Source organism: Homalodisca vitripennis, chromosome 5 (genome assembly GCF_021130785.1).
Source record: "Homalodisca vitripennis isolate AUS2020 chromosome 5, UT_GWSS_2.1, whole genome shotgun sequence".
Lineage (NCBI taxonomy): Eukaryota > Metazoa > Arthropoda > Insecta > Hemiptera > Cicadellidae > Homalodisca > Homalodisca vitripennis.
In genome coordinates, this window is record NC_060211.1 from 50,872,559 (window position 1) to 50,896,325 (window position 23,767).

At 40.3% G+C, this 23,767-nt stretch overlaps 1 protein-coding gene across 1 annotated transcript in view; it reads right to left on the reverse strand.

The window, feature by feature from the left end:
• Window positions 1-1,265: 1,265 nt before the first annotated feature.
• Window positions 1,266-23,767, reverse strand: part of LOC124362158 (protein bowel) — a 46,085-nt gene continuing 23,583 nt past the window's right edge. Inside the window, 1 exon segment of the mRNA XM_046816400.1 lies at window positions 1,266-3,563. Within this exon segment, the coding sequence (XP_046672356.1) occupies window positions 2,357-3,563 (1,207 nt within the window). The 3' untranslated portion in view covers window positions 1,266-2,356.

The window sequence follows — 23,767 nt, forward strand, 5'->3', positions numbered from 1 at the left end:
TCAGATCCTGTTTGTGCGCCTCCGGTCAATGTACTACCCGGCCCGACAAAGTCGTCCTTGTGTGCTACTAGCTGGCCTGACAAAGTCCGTCTCACTCTACTACCGGTCGTGAAAACGTCTTAAGTCTTGTACTACCTGGACTGGAAACATCGAGCGAGCCCTCATACCGGTTCCGAAAACGCTGCTCTGATTTCCTAATAACCGTTCGAATTCCAATCTTCGATAGATTAGTGTATTCGGCAACACAGGTGCAAAATAAAGCGGCATCCCTTAAATATCAGTTTTCTTTGTAATTTACGCCAACTTCTGAAGTTTTGAGGGTATACCTGATTCATTTTTATGAATCACTGTAATACTTACTGATTACTTTGTCAGTTAGGTTTGCTAATAGCGTATGTTTATCACACTATATATTGTGTAAAACCAATTTCACACCATACGTTTTACTTAATAAGACAATGACAGATTGTCACTAATGAGAAACAATATAATATCGACTCTACTTATTACATTACTTAGTATATAAAATAACTTAGTTTATTTATTTTCAAACTATATTTGACTAGTTGTATTACATTTTATTATCCATGTTCATAAGTATAGATATAATTCGTGCCTTATATACTTTATATCAAAGATTGAAAATCTATTTAATATTTTTGTTTTACACCATTTTATAGTATTTTGATTAAAGCATTCCTGTTTATATATTCCGTTCAACAGAAACCTAGTTGTAATGTTTGAAAATAATTTCGTTATTTTGTATTCAATTGATTTTTGAATGCACCTTCAAGAACAAACATACAAATTGTTATACATATGAAAATTACAATGATGCTAGAAAAGACTTTATCAATAGTACAGAAGAAAACGAAAGTAAACAAACCGTTCTATTTGGTTGGCCAGTGAGTTCGACCTAGTGTAACCTGTATTCTGTAGTTCAGTATTAATAATTAATGTTTAGTTTTTATTAAGTACATATTTTAGTGTTAGTGTAAATGGAATAGACACACAACATGACTGTTGTGGTTCCTATGCCTGCCACAACAACACTCTGGTATGTTTTGTTTACTTCAACCTAGTTGTAATCATGCATTAGTTAGTAATTTACCTGAAGAAGAGATCGGATTGCAGATCTTGAAACGTAGCGTTGTTAGTGATTATATTGTATTACAATGGCAAACGATGCCAAATATCCAGAAAAATCCTGTTTCTTTCACAATCCTTCCATCGTCAAAAACAGACTTCAAACAAAGAAACAAAAGTACTTGAAAATCATTTTATTCACAAACATCACAATGTCAAAAAAAATCAATTGTATAAAAATTTCAATCCTTAAAGAATAAACTACTAACAGATAATATGTACATTTCATTTTACCAATACAACAATTCACTCACATACTACAAAGTAAAATGTAAATCTTTATAAACATAACATCATCATAAAAGTTCACCTGTACATAACCTCCAATAAATCCTTTATTACAAAAACACATTGTAATAGCTTCACATTATTTTCATTGACATAAAAAACGTTTAAAAAGTACAAAAAACGAATAGGTTTACATTGTAAAAATGAATGACGGGAACTACTTGGACTTGTTGAAACAGTAGTAGGATGTAGATCTTGTACGATTAAATATAATGAATTCCGTCTTGTAAGCTAGTTGTCGGTGTAAACGGATTACTTTGCAGGAAATGCTCAACAAGGCACTTAACATATGGTAATTACACAATGGCCCGCATTCTCAAGCTCCTGGACGTATAAAAACTGCTCTTGGTCACACAGGAAACGCCCTGTCAGCGACTCGATAAGCGGGAGCCATCAAACTACTGTGGCAGCCGCTCCGCTATCCTCGGCAAACAACACCCGGCTACCTCGAGATACTCCCCAAAACTAATTCTTATCCGCTATTTTTTCATTTCCACACAAAAAAGTACAATTTGTACCTTATTAAGAATGAAAAATACCACGAAACGGACGGAAGTTTCATCTAGTTATTCATCTGCTACGAACAATTAATTTTAGGAAACAAGTAGTATTGAAAAATCATCGAAAAATACATTTTTCTGAAATAGATAAATTGACATGACAGTGCCTCTCATTCTATATACAACATTCGATTTTAAAATGATTTTTCACACCAATGTACAAACCGTGATAGTCAATGGAATGAAAGCTTGTCAGTATTTCACACACTACATGAGTATGACCATTCACACTATAAATACTTGAATGCAACAATAACACACGGCACATGTGGAACTATAGTTTGTCATCCATACTATGACTATTTACAAAACAATTTACAGTACCGACGATTTGGCATGTGTCTGAGCAATTATTACTATTCTTATCGACGCATGATCTCCTCTATGCTGAAGCCTTGCTTCTTGGTGGTGGGGCCCTGGGTCGGCGCCGGTGGAGGAACAGGAGCGGGGACGGCCGCAGGCTCGGCGTCGACGGAGGGGCCAGGAACTGCGGCAGGAGTAGGAGTGGAGTCACTGGGCCCAGCACCGGACTTGGGGCACTCCGGCGAGGAAGCGGCCGGGGGGATGTCAGGAGGTTCCGGTAGTTTGCGGCGAAATATCCCCAGGCCTAAAGCGTTCGGCAGTTCTTGATTGCTGGTGACGGTCGCCGAGGGCGGGATGGATACGTGAAGATCTCTGCGAACCTGGAGTTGAGGTCTCGACCCCGGAGGCCTCATCGTGTACACGGGATCGTGAGGATGGTGACACTTGGTCGAGTTGGGGGACGGTGAGCGTTTCCGAGCGGAAAGATTGGTGGGCGAATGGCGCCTGAACATCGGCATAGGAGACGGAGAATGGCGCCTGAAAATCGGTACTGGAGACTGAGAATGCCTCCGGTAGAGAGGAACTGGTGACGTGGTCTGACGCCTGAACATGGGGATCGGTGAAGGCGACTGACGCCTGAAAGTGGATGATATCCTACTGGGACCGGGCTGTGGAGATGTGCACCTGATGTTTGCCACGGGGGACGGCGACTGCCGACGGAACACGGAAACTGGGGATTGAGATTGTCGACGGAACATCGACACCGGTGACGGAGAGTGCCGTCTTGTCGGGGACCCAGGAGACGGAGAACGTCGTCGGAATTGAGAAAACATCTCTGAAGAAACGTAAGTTCTTTCGACTGAAGGTGTTCTGGACGGGTCTTCATCGGACGATCTGCTATCATTAGGAGAATTACTGGAAGCAAACTCTTTGTGAAGATTCTCAGGAGCATTTCCACCTTGAAGAGTCTCCGCGAGCACGTCAGGCGGGACGTCTCCTACAGCGTGAGTTAGCGCGTGACGCCGAAGGTCACAGTTACGACGGAATACTTTTCCACAGGAGTTGCACTCGTAAGGTTTGTGGTCGGTGTGGGTCAGCAGGTGGGTCTTGAGGTTGGAGCGCTGATTGAAACTGCGACTGCACACAGGACACTTGTGGGGCGACTCCTCGAGGTGCAGGATCTTGTGGACGGCCAGAGTCCTGGACTGGCAGAATCCCTTGCCGCACTCCGTGCACTTGAAGGGCTTCTCCTTGCTGTGGATGTACCTGCAACACAGACAGATCCTTATGAAAGAGAAACAGGATCAAAACACACAAAATGCACTCAAATGTTCCTAGTAGTTCATGGACACTCCAGTTTCAGACAACAGAATCATTTATTTTATTTGTGGAATAATACATTTTTTGAAATATATATATACCACTAAAACGTGATTGTCAAACCTATGAGCATTTAATTACAGGAGTACACCACACCATGTGTCCCGTAATGAGTTTCGTTGAGATTGTATGCAAATTTTCAAGTATAAATCTAATTTCATTACGCTACCTACATATATATCACACGAGCAAATAATTATTGCACTCAGTGTGTTTAAAAGTTAAAATATTCTGCGATTTAAGTTGCCATCACGTTACTCATAATACCAATATGAAAACATTCGCCAACGCTCAGCCAAAGACCTTAAAGTGACTTGTATCACTATCGAGCTCGATATTGCTTATATAGAAATGAAGCTCCACGCAAAATTTAAAGTCTATAGCTCATATCACTAACTCTAAGCCAATTCATATTAAATGAAATTGAAAAATTAGAAATTTAAATATTGTTGAAAAACTATTGATTTGGGTGGGGTCTAAATGAAGGATATTTCAAAACATTTACTGGATGGGTATAATTCGTTTATTAGGTGGGATTATAGTGAAAATTTCATAGCTATTAGAACAATTACCTTATTATGTGCTGATTAGCCTTACAATTAAATATTTAATTAATTTTAGTTTCTCTTATAACTTGTTTAGTTAGCAACTTCGATGTACACTATCACGACTTCCAGTTGCTTTAGCTTATCTTTTCTTTTTTGAGTACTTATGGATACAACATCTCACATTGTTCAAAAGCACCACTTTAATATGTAATGCTGCTCTCTTGGATACCCCAGTCTGATAAATCATTCATGTACATTTGGTATAACCATTACCGAAACAAGTTTACAAACCGGATAAATCTATAAACAAACAATGGACCGTTGTTTTGACACCTGACATACCCCAAAAAGAACAATCGGTCATTGGTACATGAAGACGGAGCGAACCTGACAGCGCTGGCGGAGGGGAGGGACTTCAATAGTAATACGCACGCGAGTAACCTGAGAAGCTCGGATTTCCCGTTGCGTGACTGGCGTGCTCGTGCGTCTGGTCTCTCTTATCATGCCATCTCGCCCTCGTCATCAGGTCATCCGACTCTTTAACTTTGCCGATCTACGGGGACACTTTCTCCCTGTCTAATGTTTCGGCCTATACATCTTTCCCGCCATCAAACTCTGACGGGTTCTGAGCTGCAGGTAGCAAAACATATCGATACAAGTTAAATAAATAATATAACTCAATTAAATAAACAGAGGAAAATTATTAAACAAAATGACTAACACAATTTGTTCATTTTATTAACAACGGAACATATCTTTGGTGTTTTGCACCAGTTGCAGGGGACATCTGTCCATTCTCTTCACGTACCAATGGACAAGAACGTAGCCAGGAAAAGATTTGGAGGGGGGTCCAGACAACTGATATTTTCTCGTGGTGGACAGAGAGTAAGGCCCCATTTTGTTCCTTAAAACGTTCTTGACCCGTTTCTTTGTTGAGAACGATCTTTCAGCAGTACATATCAGTAATACTGAATTATCTAAATCACAATAATCGTTCACTAAAAAAGTAATTGAAAAAATTGGGGTAGGTCCGACCCCTTAGATCTTCTCGCTGGCTACGTCTATGCCCATGGATATCAGACTCATGGCTTGACGCAGAACCCTGCAGCTCAGAACCTCGAATCCACGAAACGGAAAGAAAAATTCGACGTACCGGTACGCGGCATAACTCGGGTCGAACCTGCCAGGAGTCGATATCAGAACTCGGTATCATCAGTAGACGAGTTTGGTACTTCGAGATGTACGGTTTGAGATGGCAACGAATGAATCAGTGATTTGTCTTCTGTTGCAATTCTTCTCTGGTTTGCTGATGTTCTTGAACTTCATGTGATCTTCAGGGCTACATTTAATTTCCATGTGTTTTGTCTCTTGCCAGGCCGGCAAAATAAAAAAAAACCAAGATCATTACAGCCCCTACGTACATCTTACAAAACTCTGTGTCTTGTTCTTGAGATATTTGTCTATAGGAAATTACATTATCTCGACGTTGACCAAGATTCTGTCAGGGCTGAAGAAGGCTAATGCGGATATTTACTTAATCAGCGAGCAAAATATCTTTTAAGCTTCAACAGCGCTTGAAATTTTTTTCATCCATCCTTTCTCGTACTTATCGCAGTGGTATAGTACCGTTGACAAAGTTTAGCTATCGGATGGCTTTGTTCGTGTTTCTATGCATCAACTGGTGTTTTCTAAGTTACATTGCGCTACGATGGACAAGACGTCCTCTCTCTATCGTTCGCCGTCCCTAATTAGTCGTTTCACGTGCGCAAATCCTTTATAAGTATTACAAGATTATCCCATTCAACGTGGGTCGAGAAGTCAGTTGTTTAAACTCGCCATGTTCTTGTAACGGTGGAAAACTCTTTACGGAGTACTCATGGGAGAAATGAGGGTTGAAGCAGAGGGCAGTCCGCAACCCACTGCTTCAGCTGCATGGATGGACTCTACTCTCCTTGGAAGCCAGGGTAGTGATCATATTCCATTCATTCATGCTCGGACTAGACTTCAACAAAGAATGCTCAAAACGGAAAAAGTAACATTTGGTTTTCCAATAGCAAGTTAGTCAGAGACTGAAGCTCACGTGATATAGAGATTTAACGTGGTTTTCGCGGTCACCAAATACATTGTTTCCATCAAGCGTGTTGATATGATAATCTATCTACTGTTGCTTGGACTTTGACACGGAGTTGTTCAAGGATATGGGGCCGATATGATCCATGCCATATTTTACTGGTCATATAGGTTGTAATGTGGTCCTGCGAAGAATAATTTGTACGCTGCCAAGGTTGCCAAGTACAGGAGATAACCAGTTACTAAAGGTGGTTCTGCAACAGAAGTAGCCTACAACGTTGACGCTGGAACCATCGTCTTTTCATCGAGCACGGTCTAGGTCGTATGCATCAGAGGCATGATTCCCCACAGGCGAATCTTAGAGCTAAGCCCCCTCAATTGAAATGACCCGCAATGAATAAATAAATATGATGAATAAATTTGAATCTGGGCGGTGAATAAATAAAACAGAACACGCTTGAGGATGTTTTAATTGCGACGTTAATTGACGTGTGAAGGTAGTATTTTTAGTTTCCAAATGTAAACTGTTATGGAGCACTTTATGTAGCGGTAATTAGTCTGGAGCCATAATTAATTGTTGAGCCTTCATCACGTCCTTCTATACTTCCAACCTCACTGGGGTTTATGAATGAGCACTAGATATAAAACAAACTGTGGGCTAGTAAATATCCTGTTAAAAACAGAGCTTTGCAAAAAATTAAATGTACTAAATCAATATTTTTATATATTTTTTTCTGAAATAAACACGTAAAGAATATTATTATCCTGACGACAGGAAAAACAATTTAAATTACTACTCGAAATTTTACAGAAGTATTTACAATATGTAATTTTATCTTATGACTACTGTAGCAAACACCCGCGGTTTCGCACGCAATTACGTGTTCACACCTAGGCCACTGAGAGCCTTTTCTTTTTTAAATGGCATTCTTAACACTCCAAAAATAAGTGATAGTCTCTGGAATATATTTCAATACATTGATCCACTTTAGAGTAAATTTTTTTATACCGTGTTTTGGGACCCTGAAGTCGAAGAGTGAAACAGATTTTTAAGTACCTCTCAAATAATTGTAATTTCATGTACCATGTCAAATTACACAAATTAAAAATACATAATCGCTTTTAAGGTTAAAGATATTTTTCTTTAGGTTTTCACTTACAATTCCTCTAATTTTAATTTATTAAAAGTGAACAATAATACTAGAAGTATCAATAGCATTTATTAGGGAAATCGCATTCAAATATGTCGAATCTTCTCATTCGAATGGAAAATATTTATCATTATACAGTGCTAGTGACTTTTATTAAAAAGTATAAAATTATTAAGTTATTAGATAACACAGTGTCAATGTTAGCTTCTTTATCTGTATTCAATTGTAGAATTTGTTTTAATCCTGTATTTATTCTCTCAGCAGTTCTGCAGCAGCTAATATTTCTGTTTTGTTTAATAATTCCTATCATAACATTTGTTTTCAATAATAGAAAAACACATCCTAATTAGTTAACACGTTATTTGATCAAACACTAGTCTAGGTATAGAAGTATAATATTGTCGTTGTTTTGTTACAATTAATTGATTGTGAAGAGAGAATAAACGTTTCATTTCATTATCCTACAGTCAGGTAAATACTTACGAGAACTTACGTAAAGGTTGGATTACAACATTTTAAGATTCTCTACAGGTAGACTGGATATCTTATAAATAAAAGTAAATCGCAAAATCTGTTGCTAAGTACCAATCTTGTGATGGCTGAACTGATTTGGCTAATTTTTGTGTGATAAATATTCATAGATATCCGAGAAAGGTTTAATTTATATGAAGATAAATATTAGAACAGGTACATGGTATATTTTTGAATGCAGAAAATTGTAGAATTTGTTTTAATCCAAATTTAGCTGACACTTACTAACCAGTAGTTGACACTTTGAGCTTAAGGTCGATAAATTGGCTGAAACATCTGCTTACATTTAAATTTTAAAAATACTAAGTACACATTGTAACACAGTGTGTATACTTGATCAATATTATAATGCAGATAGCAAATAAAATAAGTTAATATCTAAACTTTACTAAAGATTACCCTAATGTAAATCATCTAATTGTAACTACTGCACATTGTTGAACTTAATAAACATTTCCGCCTTATACCGGAAGTAGGTAGGATTTCCCCCAGGCCGTAATAGGCTTCTCATTCCTAGTGTGTATGTATATTTTCGGGACAAGGGAAACTGTTGTTAAGGCACTGGAGATATTTTAAAACGAATGAAGATTACAAGAGCCGGAAGTACACGCTTTTTGACAGAAGTATATTTCCGAGAGCTACATCCATATGTAGTTTTTCTATCGGGGCAATAAGGAAAATTAAACTGTGGCACCGTAAGTAAATTTAAACGCCCGAAAGTACCTATTTTATTCGAAGTACACTTCTCAGTTCTACGTTTGTATATATTTGTTTCTTCATCGTGACAAGGCAAACCCTACTATGGTACTGGATGTACCTTAGACCGGAAGTATATGACAAGGGCTAGAAGTAAACGCTTTTTGATAGAACTAGGATTCCAAGACCTGTGTATTTGTATTTTCCTTATCAAGTTAACATATGCTGTGACGTAAGAAATATAATTAATTTGAACCACAAATGCTCCTACATGTGCAAATCATGACGTAAGTGTCTGGTTAGACTCTGATTCTCTTAACCATGAACACTTAATATTAATGCCCGTTATGTACCTGATGTAATCTTACATTGGAAAAGATTCATAGTGGCTCCACCATTTTACATCATAAGTACTTTTACCAAGTAGTATAATGACGTCTGTGTGCGAGCCGCACACAGAAGTAACATCTGGTATAGAGCACAATATAATTTACTCTAAGTGAAATACTAATACTTTTCGAAAAAGTATCCCCGCTTCTCCGAAGGTAATTCAGAATTAAAACCTCCCAGAAGTACCGGCAACGTCATATTTAATACTCGAATATGAGGAGGTCCATTCCATCGTCATCCTCGGACTAGTGAAGTTTCTCCTACGAGCTGTTTGGTGGCTCTTATTTGTGTAATAATGCAAGCAAAAAAACTCGAGTTTTATACTAAATGTGATATCACGCTTTTAAAATTTTTACAAGACTTACCTACTTCTTTAGTCAGAAAATCATAAGAGCTGCAACGATTTCGATCCTCGACAGATATCCATTTTTACATTACGACTGACATAACTAATCTGTAGATCAAGATAGTGTAATATCTTACGGGAGGGTGTGAGGAGATACGTCACACATGAATCAGCCCTTCGTGCAGCGGCAAGCCACATCTGATGGTTTTACGAAAAAAGAGAAAGAAGGTAATGGTACGTGAGGAGTTATCTGTGTAGGAAATAATTGGTGTCGGTGATGGAATGTGTGTGTGACTACTCCAGAGCGAGTGCGGCGGCGCGGCGAGGCGCTGCGGCGGCTGAGAGGTCGGAGATCTGACAACACCGCACAGGAACCGGTCCGAGAGCCCGAGGCCCGCTCTCTCCCGCCACTCGCCCGCTAGGCCGGCCAGCCAGCCGAGCCGTTAATTAATTATTAAAGGACCACTGGGGATCTACACCTCGACTCGACTCGGGTCCGACTGAAATAGGCGCTCTGGAGGATCACGAGAGGCGATAAAACAATTTATGGTCACAAACAGCAGCCTGTCACACTGTACCCTTTCGACCGGCGCGGGGGCTCTTTGGGAAACATTAATCAAACGTAGGACCATTGCTGAACAAATTACATTACATACGGAGTTTGCAGAGTGAGGCCATTAAGACAATGGCGCACATTATTCACTTCAGTTGTTTCTTCATGAAATAAAATATCACTACTAAGTATGATTTCTTGTAACTTAAATAGTAGTAGCTAAGGTGGAAGGGATGAATCAATATAAATGTTTAGTTTAGCTCCAGTTCGCCTTCCTCTAAGTGCAGCTTCAGACGCTGTCACAGACTACTCCTGGAATGCCATGTTAAGTCTGAAGAGAGCGAAAAAAAGGTCGGCGAAGAAGATACACAAAATAAACTCCTTATCTTGTTTCTTAGGAACTCTTAAAAAGTAGTTGAAATGGAGCTTAACTCAATATTTCCATTGATTTAACCCTTCCCGCCATAGCTGCGGTATGTATAAAAAAACTCGGTTGCTTAGATATCGTGTCTAAAACATCGTAGTGGACTCAATTGTGCACCTGATGAGACAATGAGAATACCTCTTCACTTAGATTACACTATATTATGTTTTCTGGGCTGGGTGTCGCTGTTGTCGAACCGATGTAAGGAGTTTATTTTTAGCTTTTTCGTTACAGAGCTACAGAGATTTTGGATCTCTTCAGACGAACATGACTCCAGATTCAAGGAGTCACAAGACGTGTGTGACAGCGTCACATTTCAGACGCTACACTAAGAGGAAGGAGAACTGGAGCTAACTTAACAATCACGAAAATAGTAGTCTTCATCAAAAAATGGTCGCACAGTACGAATTTTGTTTTAAATATACTAATGTTCAATATATTGGAGGAAAGTTAAGGTTATAATACTTCATGTACCAAATTAAAGAGAGATCGAGTTGACAGAACACTGCGAAAAAGAGTGTTTTATATATAGTTCACTAGTTAGGAAATAGCTATATAGTATATATATATACATTGAGTACAAAAAGCTAGAAAACAGTCAAGATAAACAAAGTGGAATGATGAAAATTGACGTTGAATACGTGACCTAAACATGTGTTAATTTCAAATTTCAAATTACGATCACGATTAAAATGCAAATTTAAATTATAGTTAAAACACACATCTGTGCCAAAAACCTAGGCGTTTTTTTATTTCTTCTAAAGCAAAATTATAATGCCCCAAATCTTATAAATAAAATAAATCACAATCTAATTAATATAAAATAAAATCATTTGAAACTCATTGAATGCAAGACGCAACATGCCTGAGGACAAAATCTGAAAATGTATTTGTTTTATAAGTTTTTTTTATATATTAGTTCCACTTCAGTTCAACATCCAGGTAAGCACATAGAACATTAACAGCCAAATTTTGTTATATAGTGTCGTCAAGTAGAAAAGTTTGTATATTATAAAAAGATATTAAAGCAGAACTCAGAGCCACCAGTCTTTTCTAAATTAAGAAATTATTTATTTTTAATAGCGCGCATGAAAAGTTGTCAAGAAGGTATACTGAATGCACGATAAAAGTAAATTGTAATCATTATCATTTAAAAAACATTGTATCATCTGTAAATAATGAAATGACGACAGAATAACATTTTAAACTGCAATAAAACACATTCAAGCAGATCACTTATTTACAAAAGAAACAAAGTTCCAAGAAGGTACCCTGAAGTACTCCAATTCTGAAAAAATAGGAAATCTGGGAGAATCGTTTTTTCTAATTTGGGCTTGAAACTGGAGACAGCCTGTTAAAAAAGAGAGTGAACAATTCAGTACATTACCACGTATATAGTATTTCTGAAGTTTGTCGAAAAAACTTACATTCACTTACAAGGCTTGAAGTAAAGAATCTTATTAATGCAAAAGCCGACACGTCTGATATATTGCGATATGGACTTAAACCGTACTAATGAAAAGATGGTATTACAAAGGGTTCAGAAAGCTAAGCAGTCAAATGTAATTCTTTGAAACATTTTTGAGAATATAGGTGTTATAGGGGAGGTCGGTGGGAATTTTAAATCTCTTGCTCCAGAAGTTTCTTTCGGGTGCCTTGACAAGTGAATGCGTTAAATAAATATGTCATATTAGTTCATTTATAAACCTTATAAATTACATTCTTAAAATATTAGAAGGGGTTTTAAAAATACAATTGCATTATGATTTTAGTGATTGGAAACAAGCAGAAGATAGAAGAAGGAATTCGTGTTAAAAAATATGTAAAAATACGACAATTAAGAATTCAAAAGAGGGATTGGTATTTTTTTATTTCCAGCAACACTAATAAACATACCATTCAGAACAAATGCTATCTACAGTCTACAGGATTTTAGGTATGGTGTCAATCGTATTCAAGGTTCTGGACTCCTGAACTAAGGTGGAATAAGCTACGAAATAGCCCATGCGTATACTTCTGAAAGTTAAAAACATGTCTTCGATGTGCTTTATGCTCAAAACGCGGTCAGTGAATTAATATTTTTGATATTTGATCCAGTTTAAAACTAAAACATTGTACATAATTTTTTGAATTTTCTAACATCTTAAATTCGATTTCGTATAAAGTTTACTATTGATCAATTTCGAATTTTAGTTAGTACTAGCCGAATAAGGAACTAAATAATTCAATCTAGAAAATATACAGAACAGGATTGGCGGACTTGAAATTTTACGACCTAGACGGTATGAGTAAGTTAAACAGTTCGGGGACCGCGCCGGACCAGGATGATCGCTCATTAGAGAGACAAGTGGGCCAGGATTGTCTCTGCAGAAGCCAGCACGGCCATTGTCTACCGACCTCATTTACATTGAATAGAATGGTTCATGCCGACTATCATTAGTTGTACAGACCGAGCCGTTCTGCTACAGCTGCGAGCCTACTTGGAATACATTGCATTTACATGTGACCGTCTACTGCTCAGCGCTGTGGCGAGGCTGCTCCACCCGCTCATCTCTAGCCGGTTTGTAACACAGCATCTTACAGCAACATGACTTGTGCTACAGCTGCGAGCCTACTTGGAATACATTGCATTTACATGTGACCGTCTACTGCTCAGCGCTGTGGCGAGGCTGCTCCACCCGCTCATCTCTAGCCGGTTTGTAACACAGCATCTTACAGCCAACATGACTTGTGCTACTACAGCTGCGAGCCTACTTGGAATACATTGCATTTACATGTGACCGTCTACTGCTCAGCGCTGTGGCGAGGCTGCTCCACCCGCTCATCTCTAGCCGGTTTGTAACACAGAATCTTAGTCTGTACACTGTGCAGCAACATGACTTGTGCTACAGCTGCGAGCCTACTTGGAATACATTGCATTTACATGTGACCGTCTACTGCTCAGCGCTGTGGCGAGGCTGCTCCACCCGCTCATCTCTAGCCGGTTTGTAACACAGCATCTTACAGCAACATGTCTTGTGCTACAGCTGCGAGCCTACTTGGAATACATTGCATTTACATGTGACCGTCTACTGCTCAGCGCTGTGGCGAGGCTGCTCCACCCGCTCATCTCTAGCCGGTTTGTAACACAGCATCTTACAGCAACATGACTTGTGCTACAGCTGCTAGCTACTTGGAATACATTGCATTTACATGTGACCGTCTACTGCTCAGTGCTGTGGCGAGGCTGCTCCACCCGCTCATCTCTAGCCAGTTTGTAACACAGCGTCTTCACAGCAACATGACTTGCGCTACAGCTGCTAGCCTACTTGGAATACATTGCATTTACATGTGACCGTCTACTGCTCAGCGCTGTGGCGAGGCTGCTCCACCCGCTCATCTCTAGCCGGTTTGTAACACAGAATCTTAGTCTGTACACTGTGCAGCAACACGACTTGTGCTACAGCTGCGAGCCTACTTGGAATACATTGCATTTACATGTGACCGTCTACTGCTCAGCGCTGTGGCGAGGCTGCTCCACCCGCTCATCTCTAGCCGGTTTGTAACACAGCGTCTTATAGCAACATGACTTGTGCTACAGCTGCGAGCCTACTTGGAATACATTGCATTTACATGTGACCGTCTACTGCCCAGCGCTGTGGCGAGGCTGCTCCACCCGCTCATCTCTAGCCGGTTTGTAACACAGCGTCTCACAGCAACATGACTTGTGCTACAGCTGCTAGAGCCTACTTGGAATACATTTGCATTTACATGTGACCGTCTACTGCTTAGCGCTGTGGCCGAGGCTGCTCCACCCGCTCATCTCTAGCCAGTTTGGTAACACAGCGTCTCACAGCAACACATGACTTGTGCTACAGCTGCTAGCCTACTTGGAATACATTGCATTTACATGTGACCGTCTACTGCTCAGTGCTGTGGCGAGGCTGCTCCACCCGCTCATCTCTAGCCAGTTTGTAACACAGCATCTCACAGCCACATGACTTGTGCTACAGCTGCGACCCTACTTGGAATACATTGCATTTACATGTGACCGTCTATTGCTCAGCGCTGTGGCGAGACTGCTCCACCCGCTCATCTCTAGCCGGTTTGTAACACAGCGTCTTACAGCAACATGACTTGTGCTACAGCTGCGAGCCTACTTGGAATACATTGCATTTACATGTGACCGTCTACTGCTCAGCGCTGTGGCGAGGTTGCTCCACCCGCTCATCTCTAGCCGGTTTGTAACACAGCGTCTCACAGCCAACATGACTTGCGCTACAGCTGCTAGCCTACTTGGAATACATTGCATTTACATGTGACCGTCTATTGCTCAGCGCTGTGGCGAGGCTGCTCCACCCGCTCATCTCTAGCCGGTTTGTAACACAGCAGTCTATACAGCAACATGACTTGTGCTACAGCTGCGAGCCTACTTGGAATACATTTCATTTACATGTGACCGTCTACTGCCCAGCGCTGTGGCGAGGCTGCTCCACCCGCTCATCTCTAGCCGGTTTGTAACATACAGCATGCTGACTTGTGCTACAGCTGCGAGCCTACTTGGAATACATTGCATTTACATGTGACCGTCTACTGCTCAGCGCTGTGGCGAGGCTGCTCCACCCGCTCATCTCTAGCCGGTTTGTAACACAGAATCTTAGTCTGTATACAGTGTGCAGCAACACGACTTGTGCTACAGCTGCGAGCCTACTTGGAATACATTGCATTTACATGTGACCGTCTACTGCTCAGCGCTGTGGCGAGGCTGCTCCACCCGCTCATCTCTAGCCGGTTTGTAACACAGAATCTTAGTCTGTATACTGTGCAGCAACACGACTTGTGCTACAGCTGCGAGCCTACTTGGAATACATTGCATTTACATGTGACCGTCTACTGCTCAGCGCTGTGGCGAGGCTGCTCCACCCGCTCATCTCTAGCCGGTTTGTAACACAGCATCTTACAGCAACATGACTTGTGCTACAGCTGCGAGCCTACTTGGAATACATTGCATTTACATGTGACCGTCTACTGCTCAGCACTGTGGCGAGGTTGCTCCACCCGCTCATCTCTAGCCGGTTTGTAACACAGCGTCTTATAGCAACATGACTTGTGCTACAGCTGCGAGCCTACTTGGAATACATTGCATTTACATGTGACCGTCTATTGCTCAGTGCTGTGGCGAGACTGCTCCACCCGCTCATCTCTAGCCAGTTTGTAACACAGCGTCTCACAGCCACATGACTTGTGCTACAGCTGCTAGCCTACTTGGAATACATTGCATTTACATGTGACCGTCTATTGCTCAGCGCTGTGGCGAGGCTGCTCCACCCGCTCATCTCTAGCCGGTTTGTAACACAGCATCTTAGTCCTATACAGTGTGCAGCAACATGACTTGTGCTACAGCTGCGAGCCTACTTGGAATACATTGCATTTACATGTGACCGTCTACTGCTCAGCGCTGTGGCGAGGCTGCTCCACCCCCTCATCTCTAGCCGGTTTGTAACACAGAATCTTAGTCTGTATACTGTGCAGCAACACGACTTGTGCTACAGCTGCGAGCCTACTTGGAATACATTGCATTTACATGTGACCGTCTACTGCTCAGCGCTGTGGCGAGGCTGCTCCACCCCCTCATCTCTAGCCGGTTTGTAACACAGCAGTCTGTATACTGTGCAGCAACATGACTTGTGCTACAGCTGCGAGCCTACTTGGAATACATTGCATTTACATGTGACCGTCTACTGCTCAGCGCTGTGGCGAGGCTGCTCCACCCCTCATCTCTAGCCGGTTTGTAACACAGAATCTTCTGTACACTGTGCAGCAACATGACTTGTGCTACAGCTGCGAGCCTACTTGGAATACATTGCATTTACATGTGACCGTCTACTGCCCAGCGCTGTGGCGAGGCTGCTCCACCCCCTCATCTCTAGCCGGTTTGTAACACAGAATCTTAGTCCTATACAGTGTGCAGCAACATGACTTGTGCTACAGCTGCGAGCCTACTTGGAATACATTGCATTTACATGTGACCGTCTACTGCTCAGCACTGTGGCGAGGCTGCTCCACCCCCTCATCTCTAGCCGGTTTGTAACACAGAATCTTAAACTGTACACTGTGCAGCAACACGACTTGTGCTACAGCTGCGAGCCTACTTGGAATACATTGCATTTACATGTGACCGTCTACTGCCCAGCGCTGTGGCGAGGCTGCTCCACCCCCTCATCTCTAGCCGGTTTGTAACACAGCATCTTACAGCAACATGACTTGTGCTACAGCTGCGAGCCTACTTGGAATACATTGCATTTACATGTGACCGTCTACTGCTCAGCGCTGTGGCGAGGCTGCTCCACCCCCTCATCTCTAGCCGGTTTGTAACACAGAATCTTAGTCTGTACACTGTGCAGCAACACGACTTGTGCTACAGCTGCGAGCCTACTTGGAATACATTGCATTTACATGTGACCGTCTACTGCCCAGCGCTGTGGCGAGGCTGCTCCACCCCCTCATCTCTAGCCGGTTTGTAACACAGAATCTTAGTAGCAACACGACTTGTGCTACAGCTGCGAGCCTACTTGGAATACATTGCATTTACATGTGACCGTCTACTGCTCAGCGCTGTGGCGAGGCTGCTCCACCCGCTCATCTCTAGCCGGTTTGTAACACAGAATCTTAGTCTGTACACTGTGCAGCAACATGACTTGTGCTACAGCTGCGAGCCTACTTGGAATACATTGCATTTACATGTGACCGTCTACTGCCCAGCGCTGTGGCGAGGCTGCTCCACCCCCTCATCTCTAGCCGGTTTGTAACACAGAATCTTAGTCTGTACACTGTGCAGCAACACGACTTGTGCTACAGCTGCGAGCCTACTTGGAATACATTGCATTTACATGTGACCGTCTACTGCCCAGCGCTGTGGCGAGGCTGCTCCACCCCCTCATCTCTAGCCGGTTTGTAACACAGAATCTTAGTCTTATACACTGTGCAGCAACACGACTTGTGCTACAGCTGCGAGCCTACTTGGAATACATTGCATTTGCATATGACCCTACTGTTCCGTGCTGTGGTGACGGTGCTGTATGTACAACATTATCCTTCAGCCAGTAGCGTATGTTGGATGGTAATCATATTTCACTTCTTGATGTTTATATGGTAGCTTTCAAGAGCTTATCGTAATTAATTCTTACGAAAACAGTCCTTCATATAAACAGGCAATACACAAGGACTAACATCTAAACTATTCACTTCCTGAGAAGACCACGTATCGCGTCACAGACATGTTCCTATCATTCCCACAAGTTACAATTTTCCATTCTGTGTACTTCCATCAGCATAATAACCGGAAATTATAAGGAAGTAGCACTGTCTTTGAAATTTGTGTATGATCATCAGGGTTTATTTGAGGGGAAGGGCGGCCGAGGTGAGAATCCGGGAGCGGGAATATAGATAATACTTATCGCAGAGATGGTCATGTAGAAAATTTGGTTCACCATTTGAATATAGTATTTCCCAAGTTTAGATTGCTCTCGAGGGTTAACAGTATAGTGTAAGGATATTTAGAGCAACGTACAGAGGAGTATTTGGGCCACTACTTAAGTATATTTTTAGCTGTGGAAAGAAAGTGTAATGGATAGGAATTTCAAGAGACTTAAGACAGTGGGCTAAATTTCAAAGTACGTCGTCTAAGCTTATGCAACTCTGACTCCCGATTAGACAAGGATGGTGGCAATAAATATCACTTCGGACTTGCAAGTTAAAAATAGATCTAGTATGGCAAGATATTGAGTTAGAAATGGATAAGGTTGATGCAATGAGCAGGCCAAGAGAAGGGAGCCTGGAAGAAGGGTAATATATATATATATATATATGGAGGTTCTCAGAAAATTAAGAGAGATCTTCTTGTTTTTGGATTATACTACTTCAAGAGGTAGAGAAATGAGAACTAATCATTGCAGTTTTTATGAGACATGGTAATTTTGTTTCAGAGTTGGCTGGCTTCGTTTTGAGGGAGGAATCGATGTTGGTTTTTGTCAAAAGCAGGTGGCATCTAGTCATGTGAAGATCTAATGTGAAGAATTTGAAGAATGTGGGAGAATGATGTTGGTTGGAAGAACTTGCCTTTGTAAAACATGACTTCTGAATAGGCTTCAGAAAATTAAAAAGATTCAGGTGGATAGCAACGTAGTTTTAGATAAATGAGTTTAAAAAGTCAAGAACTTAGTTGATTAATGAAAACATAGCATAAGCTGACTACGGTAAAGAAAATTAGTGAATCGATTGGAAACAAGAACATGGCCCATTTGCTATGATAGAATAAGATAGACCTAGGATAAAGAAGCATTGTTCCTACCTTGGCATTGACAAAGATGGAAATGAAAAAATGAATCTGACCTACTTGTCAGAATGAGAGAACAAAGGAAGCGTCAGCCTAAACTGAGAAGTCAGCGACAGAAATAGGAAAGCTACGATGGTCCGTGACACATAGTGTGTAATGTGAAGAGTATCACGTTCAAGAATAAATTGTGTGATCCTTTCGCTGAATATGGAAATGAACGGTTACAGAAGGTATCACATTTGAGGATAGGCAATTTCATGAGGATTCGGATGTGAGGTCATGCCGTGTGGACTGACTAAGAAAGCTTTATGGCTTATATGTAGGAATAACAGTGGACCTTGGTCACAAACCCCAGAACTTGCATTGCAACAGTTATAACCCTCCGCATTAAACGCAATTGTAGTTAATACCCGGTCAGGATCCTCCTGTACTCCATCTCGGTGTGCAATCGATGGACACCTAGAACGTTTAGTTACAAAAACTCTTTCGGAAATTATACCTTTAAGTAAATATTTTTGGAGCTAAAAGAGATAAAGACAACCTGAATACAAAACCTTGAAAGAGACTACGGAACAATGAAGCAGCTAGTAGAGGAATCAGAATTCTCTGAAGACATTGAGACTATTAATTATTTTATAAAGAAGAGGTAAAAGAATAAAAAGAGATCCGGTCGGCCTAACTTGGAGAGGCCAAAAATGTGTAATAAACCAATTAAAATAATAACTCAGTGTAAGGTTCGGATTCGTATTTAATCGAACGTTATTCAATGTTAATAGTGCACACAATAACGAAATTACACAGGGAACCACACAAACAAAATTAACTTAAAGGAGATGGACCATGGCCGTGCAAAGACACGGGAAGATGAACTCTACTTGTAATGGATACACAGGAAGACACTTAACTGACAAGTGAGTTTTCGGTTGATATTTACATAAAAACGAAGTCTCGTGAAATGTGAACAATTTACAAGAGAAAGGTTCGAGTATGCGAGCGAGCAAGCCGATGCCGTGTTCTACTAAACACTCGCATCACAGCAGAGTCGAGTGTAGGAGGCTCGGTTAATGGTCTTGTCCAGTGTCCGGTACGACTGGCCGCGTCGTTCATGGGCACGTTGGCGAGAAAAGTGGTCATAAAGCGGAGACGGTAGCGCCCAGAACAATGGCATGGCAAAACACAGATAACCGACAACCGGCATGCGACAAGCAATGGCAACAGCACCGGTAGCGTCGGCTTCTTACCTTGACATAGGACATTGCCTGCAGTCTGGCGCACCTTCACACAAAGTCCTCCTGGTGCTGGCTGCCAGTTTTACATAACCCGTCAAACCACGTCCGTTTAACATTTTACTCTTTTTAATTGTTTGGATGTAGTCTGTGTATTCATTTCACACGGTCAATGGACTGATGGACCAAAATGATCTCTAGTTATTACTTGACACTTGGTCCCTTTATTGTCTCAAAACTACCACTATACGGTAGACTGTAAGCTTGTGGTTAAAATTTCAAAAACTTCTGCACGTACATGAAGAAGTTGATTGTTTATTGGTATAATCAATTAATATTTGTAACAAATATTTACTCCTGAGTTCTTATAAAAGATAAAACCTCATAGTCGGGGTAGACGCTCATTGCTCTTAATTTTCTAACCTGACCACCATCGTGAAGTCTTAGAAATATTGGTATCAAAAATGTGCAAGAGCTTGTTTAAAAGTAGAAAGGTTTAAAAAAAAACGTTTACTTTCTTGTGTATCATAGAGTTTCTGAACCGGAAATGCAGTTGAATTTTAAGAAGTCGAAAGAAGCCAGGCCAAAAATTATAAAACTTTGATCAAAGTCGAAATTTGATCAATTTAGAATATACCACAATCAGGTACATATTATAAGTATCATAGAAACTAAATTAATCCAATATTTTAGGTATATTGAAGTACTGTATTTCTTGGAACAATTATGAGTAGAGATTGCTAGACCCGAAAATCCAAAAAATACCCATTTATTTCCAAAATTCGTTTTTAACGCTGGTCATGTGGGCCACATATTCTCGCTAAATCCGAGATGAACTAAATGTTTGAAAATTAAATAAAGGAAGGAACTACCCTTGTACCGAGAAACTAGTGAATAACAGTAAATGCAGCGTGATTCTTTAGCACCACGGAGTGAAAAGAGTGATCATGACTTAGCAAAACACTAACTTTCTGTCAAGATTGTAGAAATTTGAAGTGAATCCACTGAAGCAAATAAAGAAATGTGTATATTTATTAAATTTTTACTGATTTATTTTCGATCTAATACAAATTAATTAAGCAGTTGTTCCATGAAATCAAAATACTTTGGAGGCTGGGGATTTTGGAAAGGTCTGATGACTAAGCCGTCTCGGTGTGAGGCGAGTAGTAAGTGTGGTGTGGAGGTACAGGTGCCCTCTCGTGCTGAGAGAGAGACAGAGACAGAGAGTGAGAGAGAGCGCTAATGATCCGTCAGAACAGCATTCCTGGGCGTAAGGAACGAGATCAGCGCCCCCCTCCCCCCCCCCCCCCAAACGACTGACCAGCGAGCGCCCGGCTGCTGCTGGGGCTCGGGCTGCCGTGGCTGCCTTCATGGTGTTTGCATTTATTAAAAAGGTCGTAATGGGAGACATTTATTGCGGAGTCTCCAAGCGGGAATTTTATAAGCCTTCCCGAGCGGCACCTCTAAACCTCTTCGTGCATCTGAGTGACGGAAATCTTCTTTGGTAATAAGAATTTAATGCGCCCCGCATATTCTTAATTTTATTTATGAACTCGTAACTTTCTTTATTTATCAACATTTCATTATTTAGACTCGCCGTTGCCCCCATTCACATCAACCTTTTCATTAGTACAAGCTTATAAAATGTCTCCAGTGAATGATCAAATTATTAAGTATTACAACGTTTACGTAACCTAAATGTTCACATCGTATTTAATATTGTTCAAAATTTAGTCCAGTGTAATTACGTAGGTTTGCAGGAAATTGTGTTTTGGCAGTACAGTATAAGTCAGCGTCATAAGTGCAAAAAGTAATCACAAAGAATAGTAAAGATGTATTAAGAATATTACATTTTTATATTACAAATATTGTATCGTAAACATGTATATACATAAACTGACCATATTTAAGAACACCGAACCTTTTGTTCCAAAGTAAAATTTGAAATATTTAGTTAATAAAACTATTAAAAATTCGTCAACAGTACATTAACGTCCCAACAACTTCAACGAATAAAAAATACGAATATGGGTCGAAATCTAGTGAGAATCAAAAGATGCCTATAACTCTAATAAATCGAAAATGTGAGTTTTAGTTTTATACACATTGAGAAACAAAGATGCTAGCAACCTTCAGAAACCAAAAATATGAATATTAGTTAGATAAAAGTGAATAATTGAATATACTAACAACTCTAATGAATCAATAACAAATAGTACCTCGATACAAAAGGGAAATTAAAAAAAATACCAACTTTATTGAATAAACACGGCGAATTACAGTTGGATATTTTTTGAGGACCAAAAGTTAGTAACAGAGCGAATGAATAAAAAATATGGACTGTATTTGGTACTAGTGAAATAACTGTATAGAATAATGTATAAAGGTAAAGGTGGGAATAAAGCAATACGTGTGTAGATTCCTATTGGCGACATCACAGACATAATTTGTGCAGTGTTATTCGAGTCGCCTCGCGATCCTTCATATATTACAAACATAGCTGCAGTCACATCCAAGATTTATGACTAATAAATACTAAGCTGCTTACATCCCGCTCATTCCCATGAGAATTAAAAGCTGTCTCCTTGTTTTATTGGTAACTAATGAAAATAAATTACATTACTACACATCCATACACATCTTTAGAAGTGGATAATGTGGGAAAACTAGTAATGGACACCGAGTGGTCATCATGATCTTTGATTAATCTTACAGCAGTGCCCACCTTTTTCTCACTTTCCCCAATCTAACTAAAACCTTGTAAAAAATAATTCTGTTGCAGTCTGGGTTGTTCAAATTACAGACCGTATGTTCTTCAGGCTGTATTCATGATACCTATGCTCATACCACCAAAGGACCCCCAATAAATTCTTTCTTTGAAGAAACCTAATCATCTTTTACTCAGGTACATCTTTTGACGCATCGCTGCGTAGAACATTTGTATTGGATCCCCAAAACCGATATAGGAATATGTCGTCCTTATCTCTTAACATCTCTAATCTCCAGGAAACCACAATGGACAATCAATTCGCGCATAAGTGGAAGGAATTAGAGGCTTCCATGTGTCCACTCCAACCAAACCCATTGGCACTTGATCCCTACCCTCCTTTCGCAACAGTATGCACTCAAACTACAATGATTTTAAAACGCTGCCTTCGTTTAAATGTCCCTTGTGTTCCTTTACTTCTCTACCTGTCCCTTCCTTTTCGCACAAGTTAAACGCGTGTCATCTGAGATTACATGTAACGGTTTACAATTTTCTGCAATGTGATCCACGTACAAAATATTGAAAAGTTTGTTTTCTCTGACTGAGATTGTTCAAAGTAATCTAATTTTGAAAATTATAATAGATTAGTTTAAACCCCCTTATGGCACAAATTTTTACGTTTATTGGTAACGACTAAGAGGAATAAAAATTACATTGTCCAGGACTGTTTTTGCTCCTAACGTCTTCTTTCTTACAGGCTTATAATACAAAATCCCGCGAACAACTATGTAGAAAGTAAGACAAGCGCCAATTTTCGGTACGTAGGCATAATAACATTTTTGGTACAATAAGACCAATCTTATTCATTTTTTAACTAAATTAAATCAATTGCATATACAGTTACTTAAGGCAGTAATATTATTGCTCCAGGTATCTCTGTTGTCTCTGGTAGCGAGCCGTTGTATTGGCGACCATCTTGAATGTACAACCCCATACCCCATAAGAACAATGTTAAACCTCCTGCGTTTTTACGATCTTGTTTAGGCGTGACTTTATGGGAGATATCTCATTGTTATCATTACTCCTCCAAGATCTTTTAATTTTTTCGATATTTTTTAATGTTAGTCGACAAGA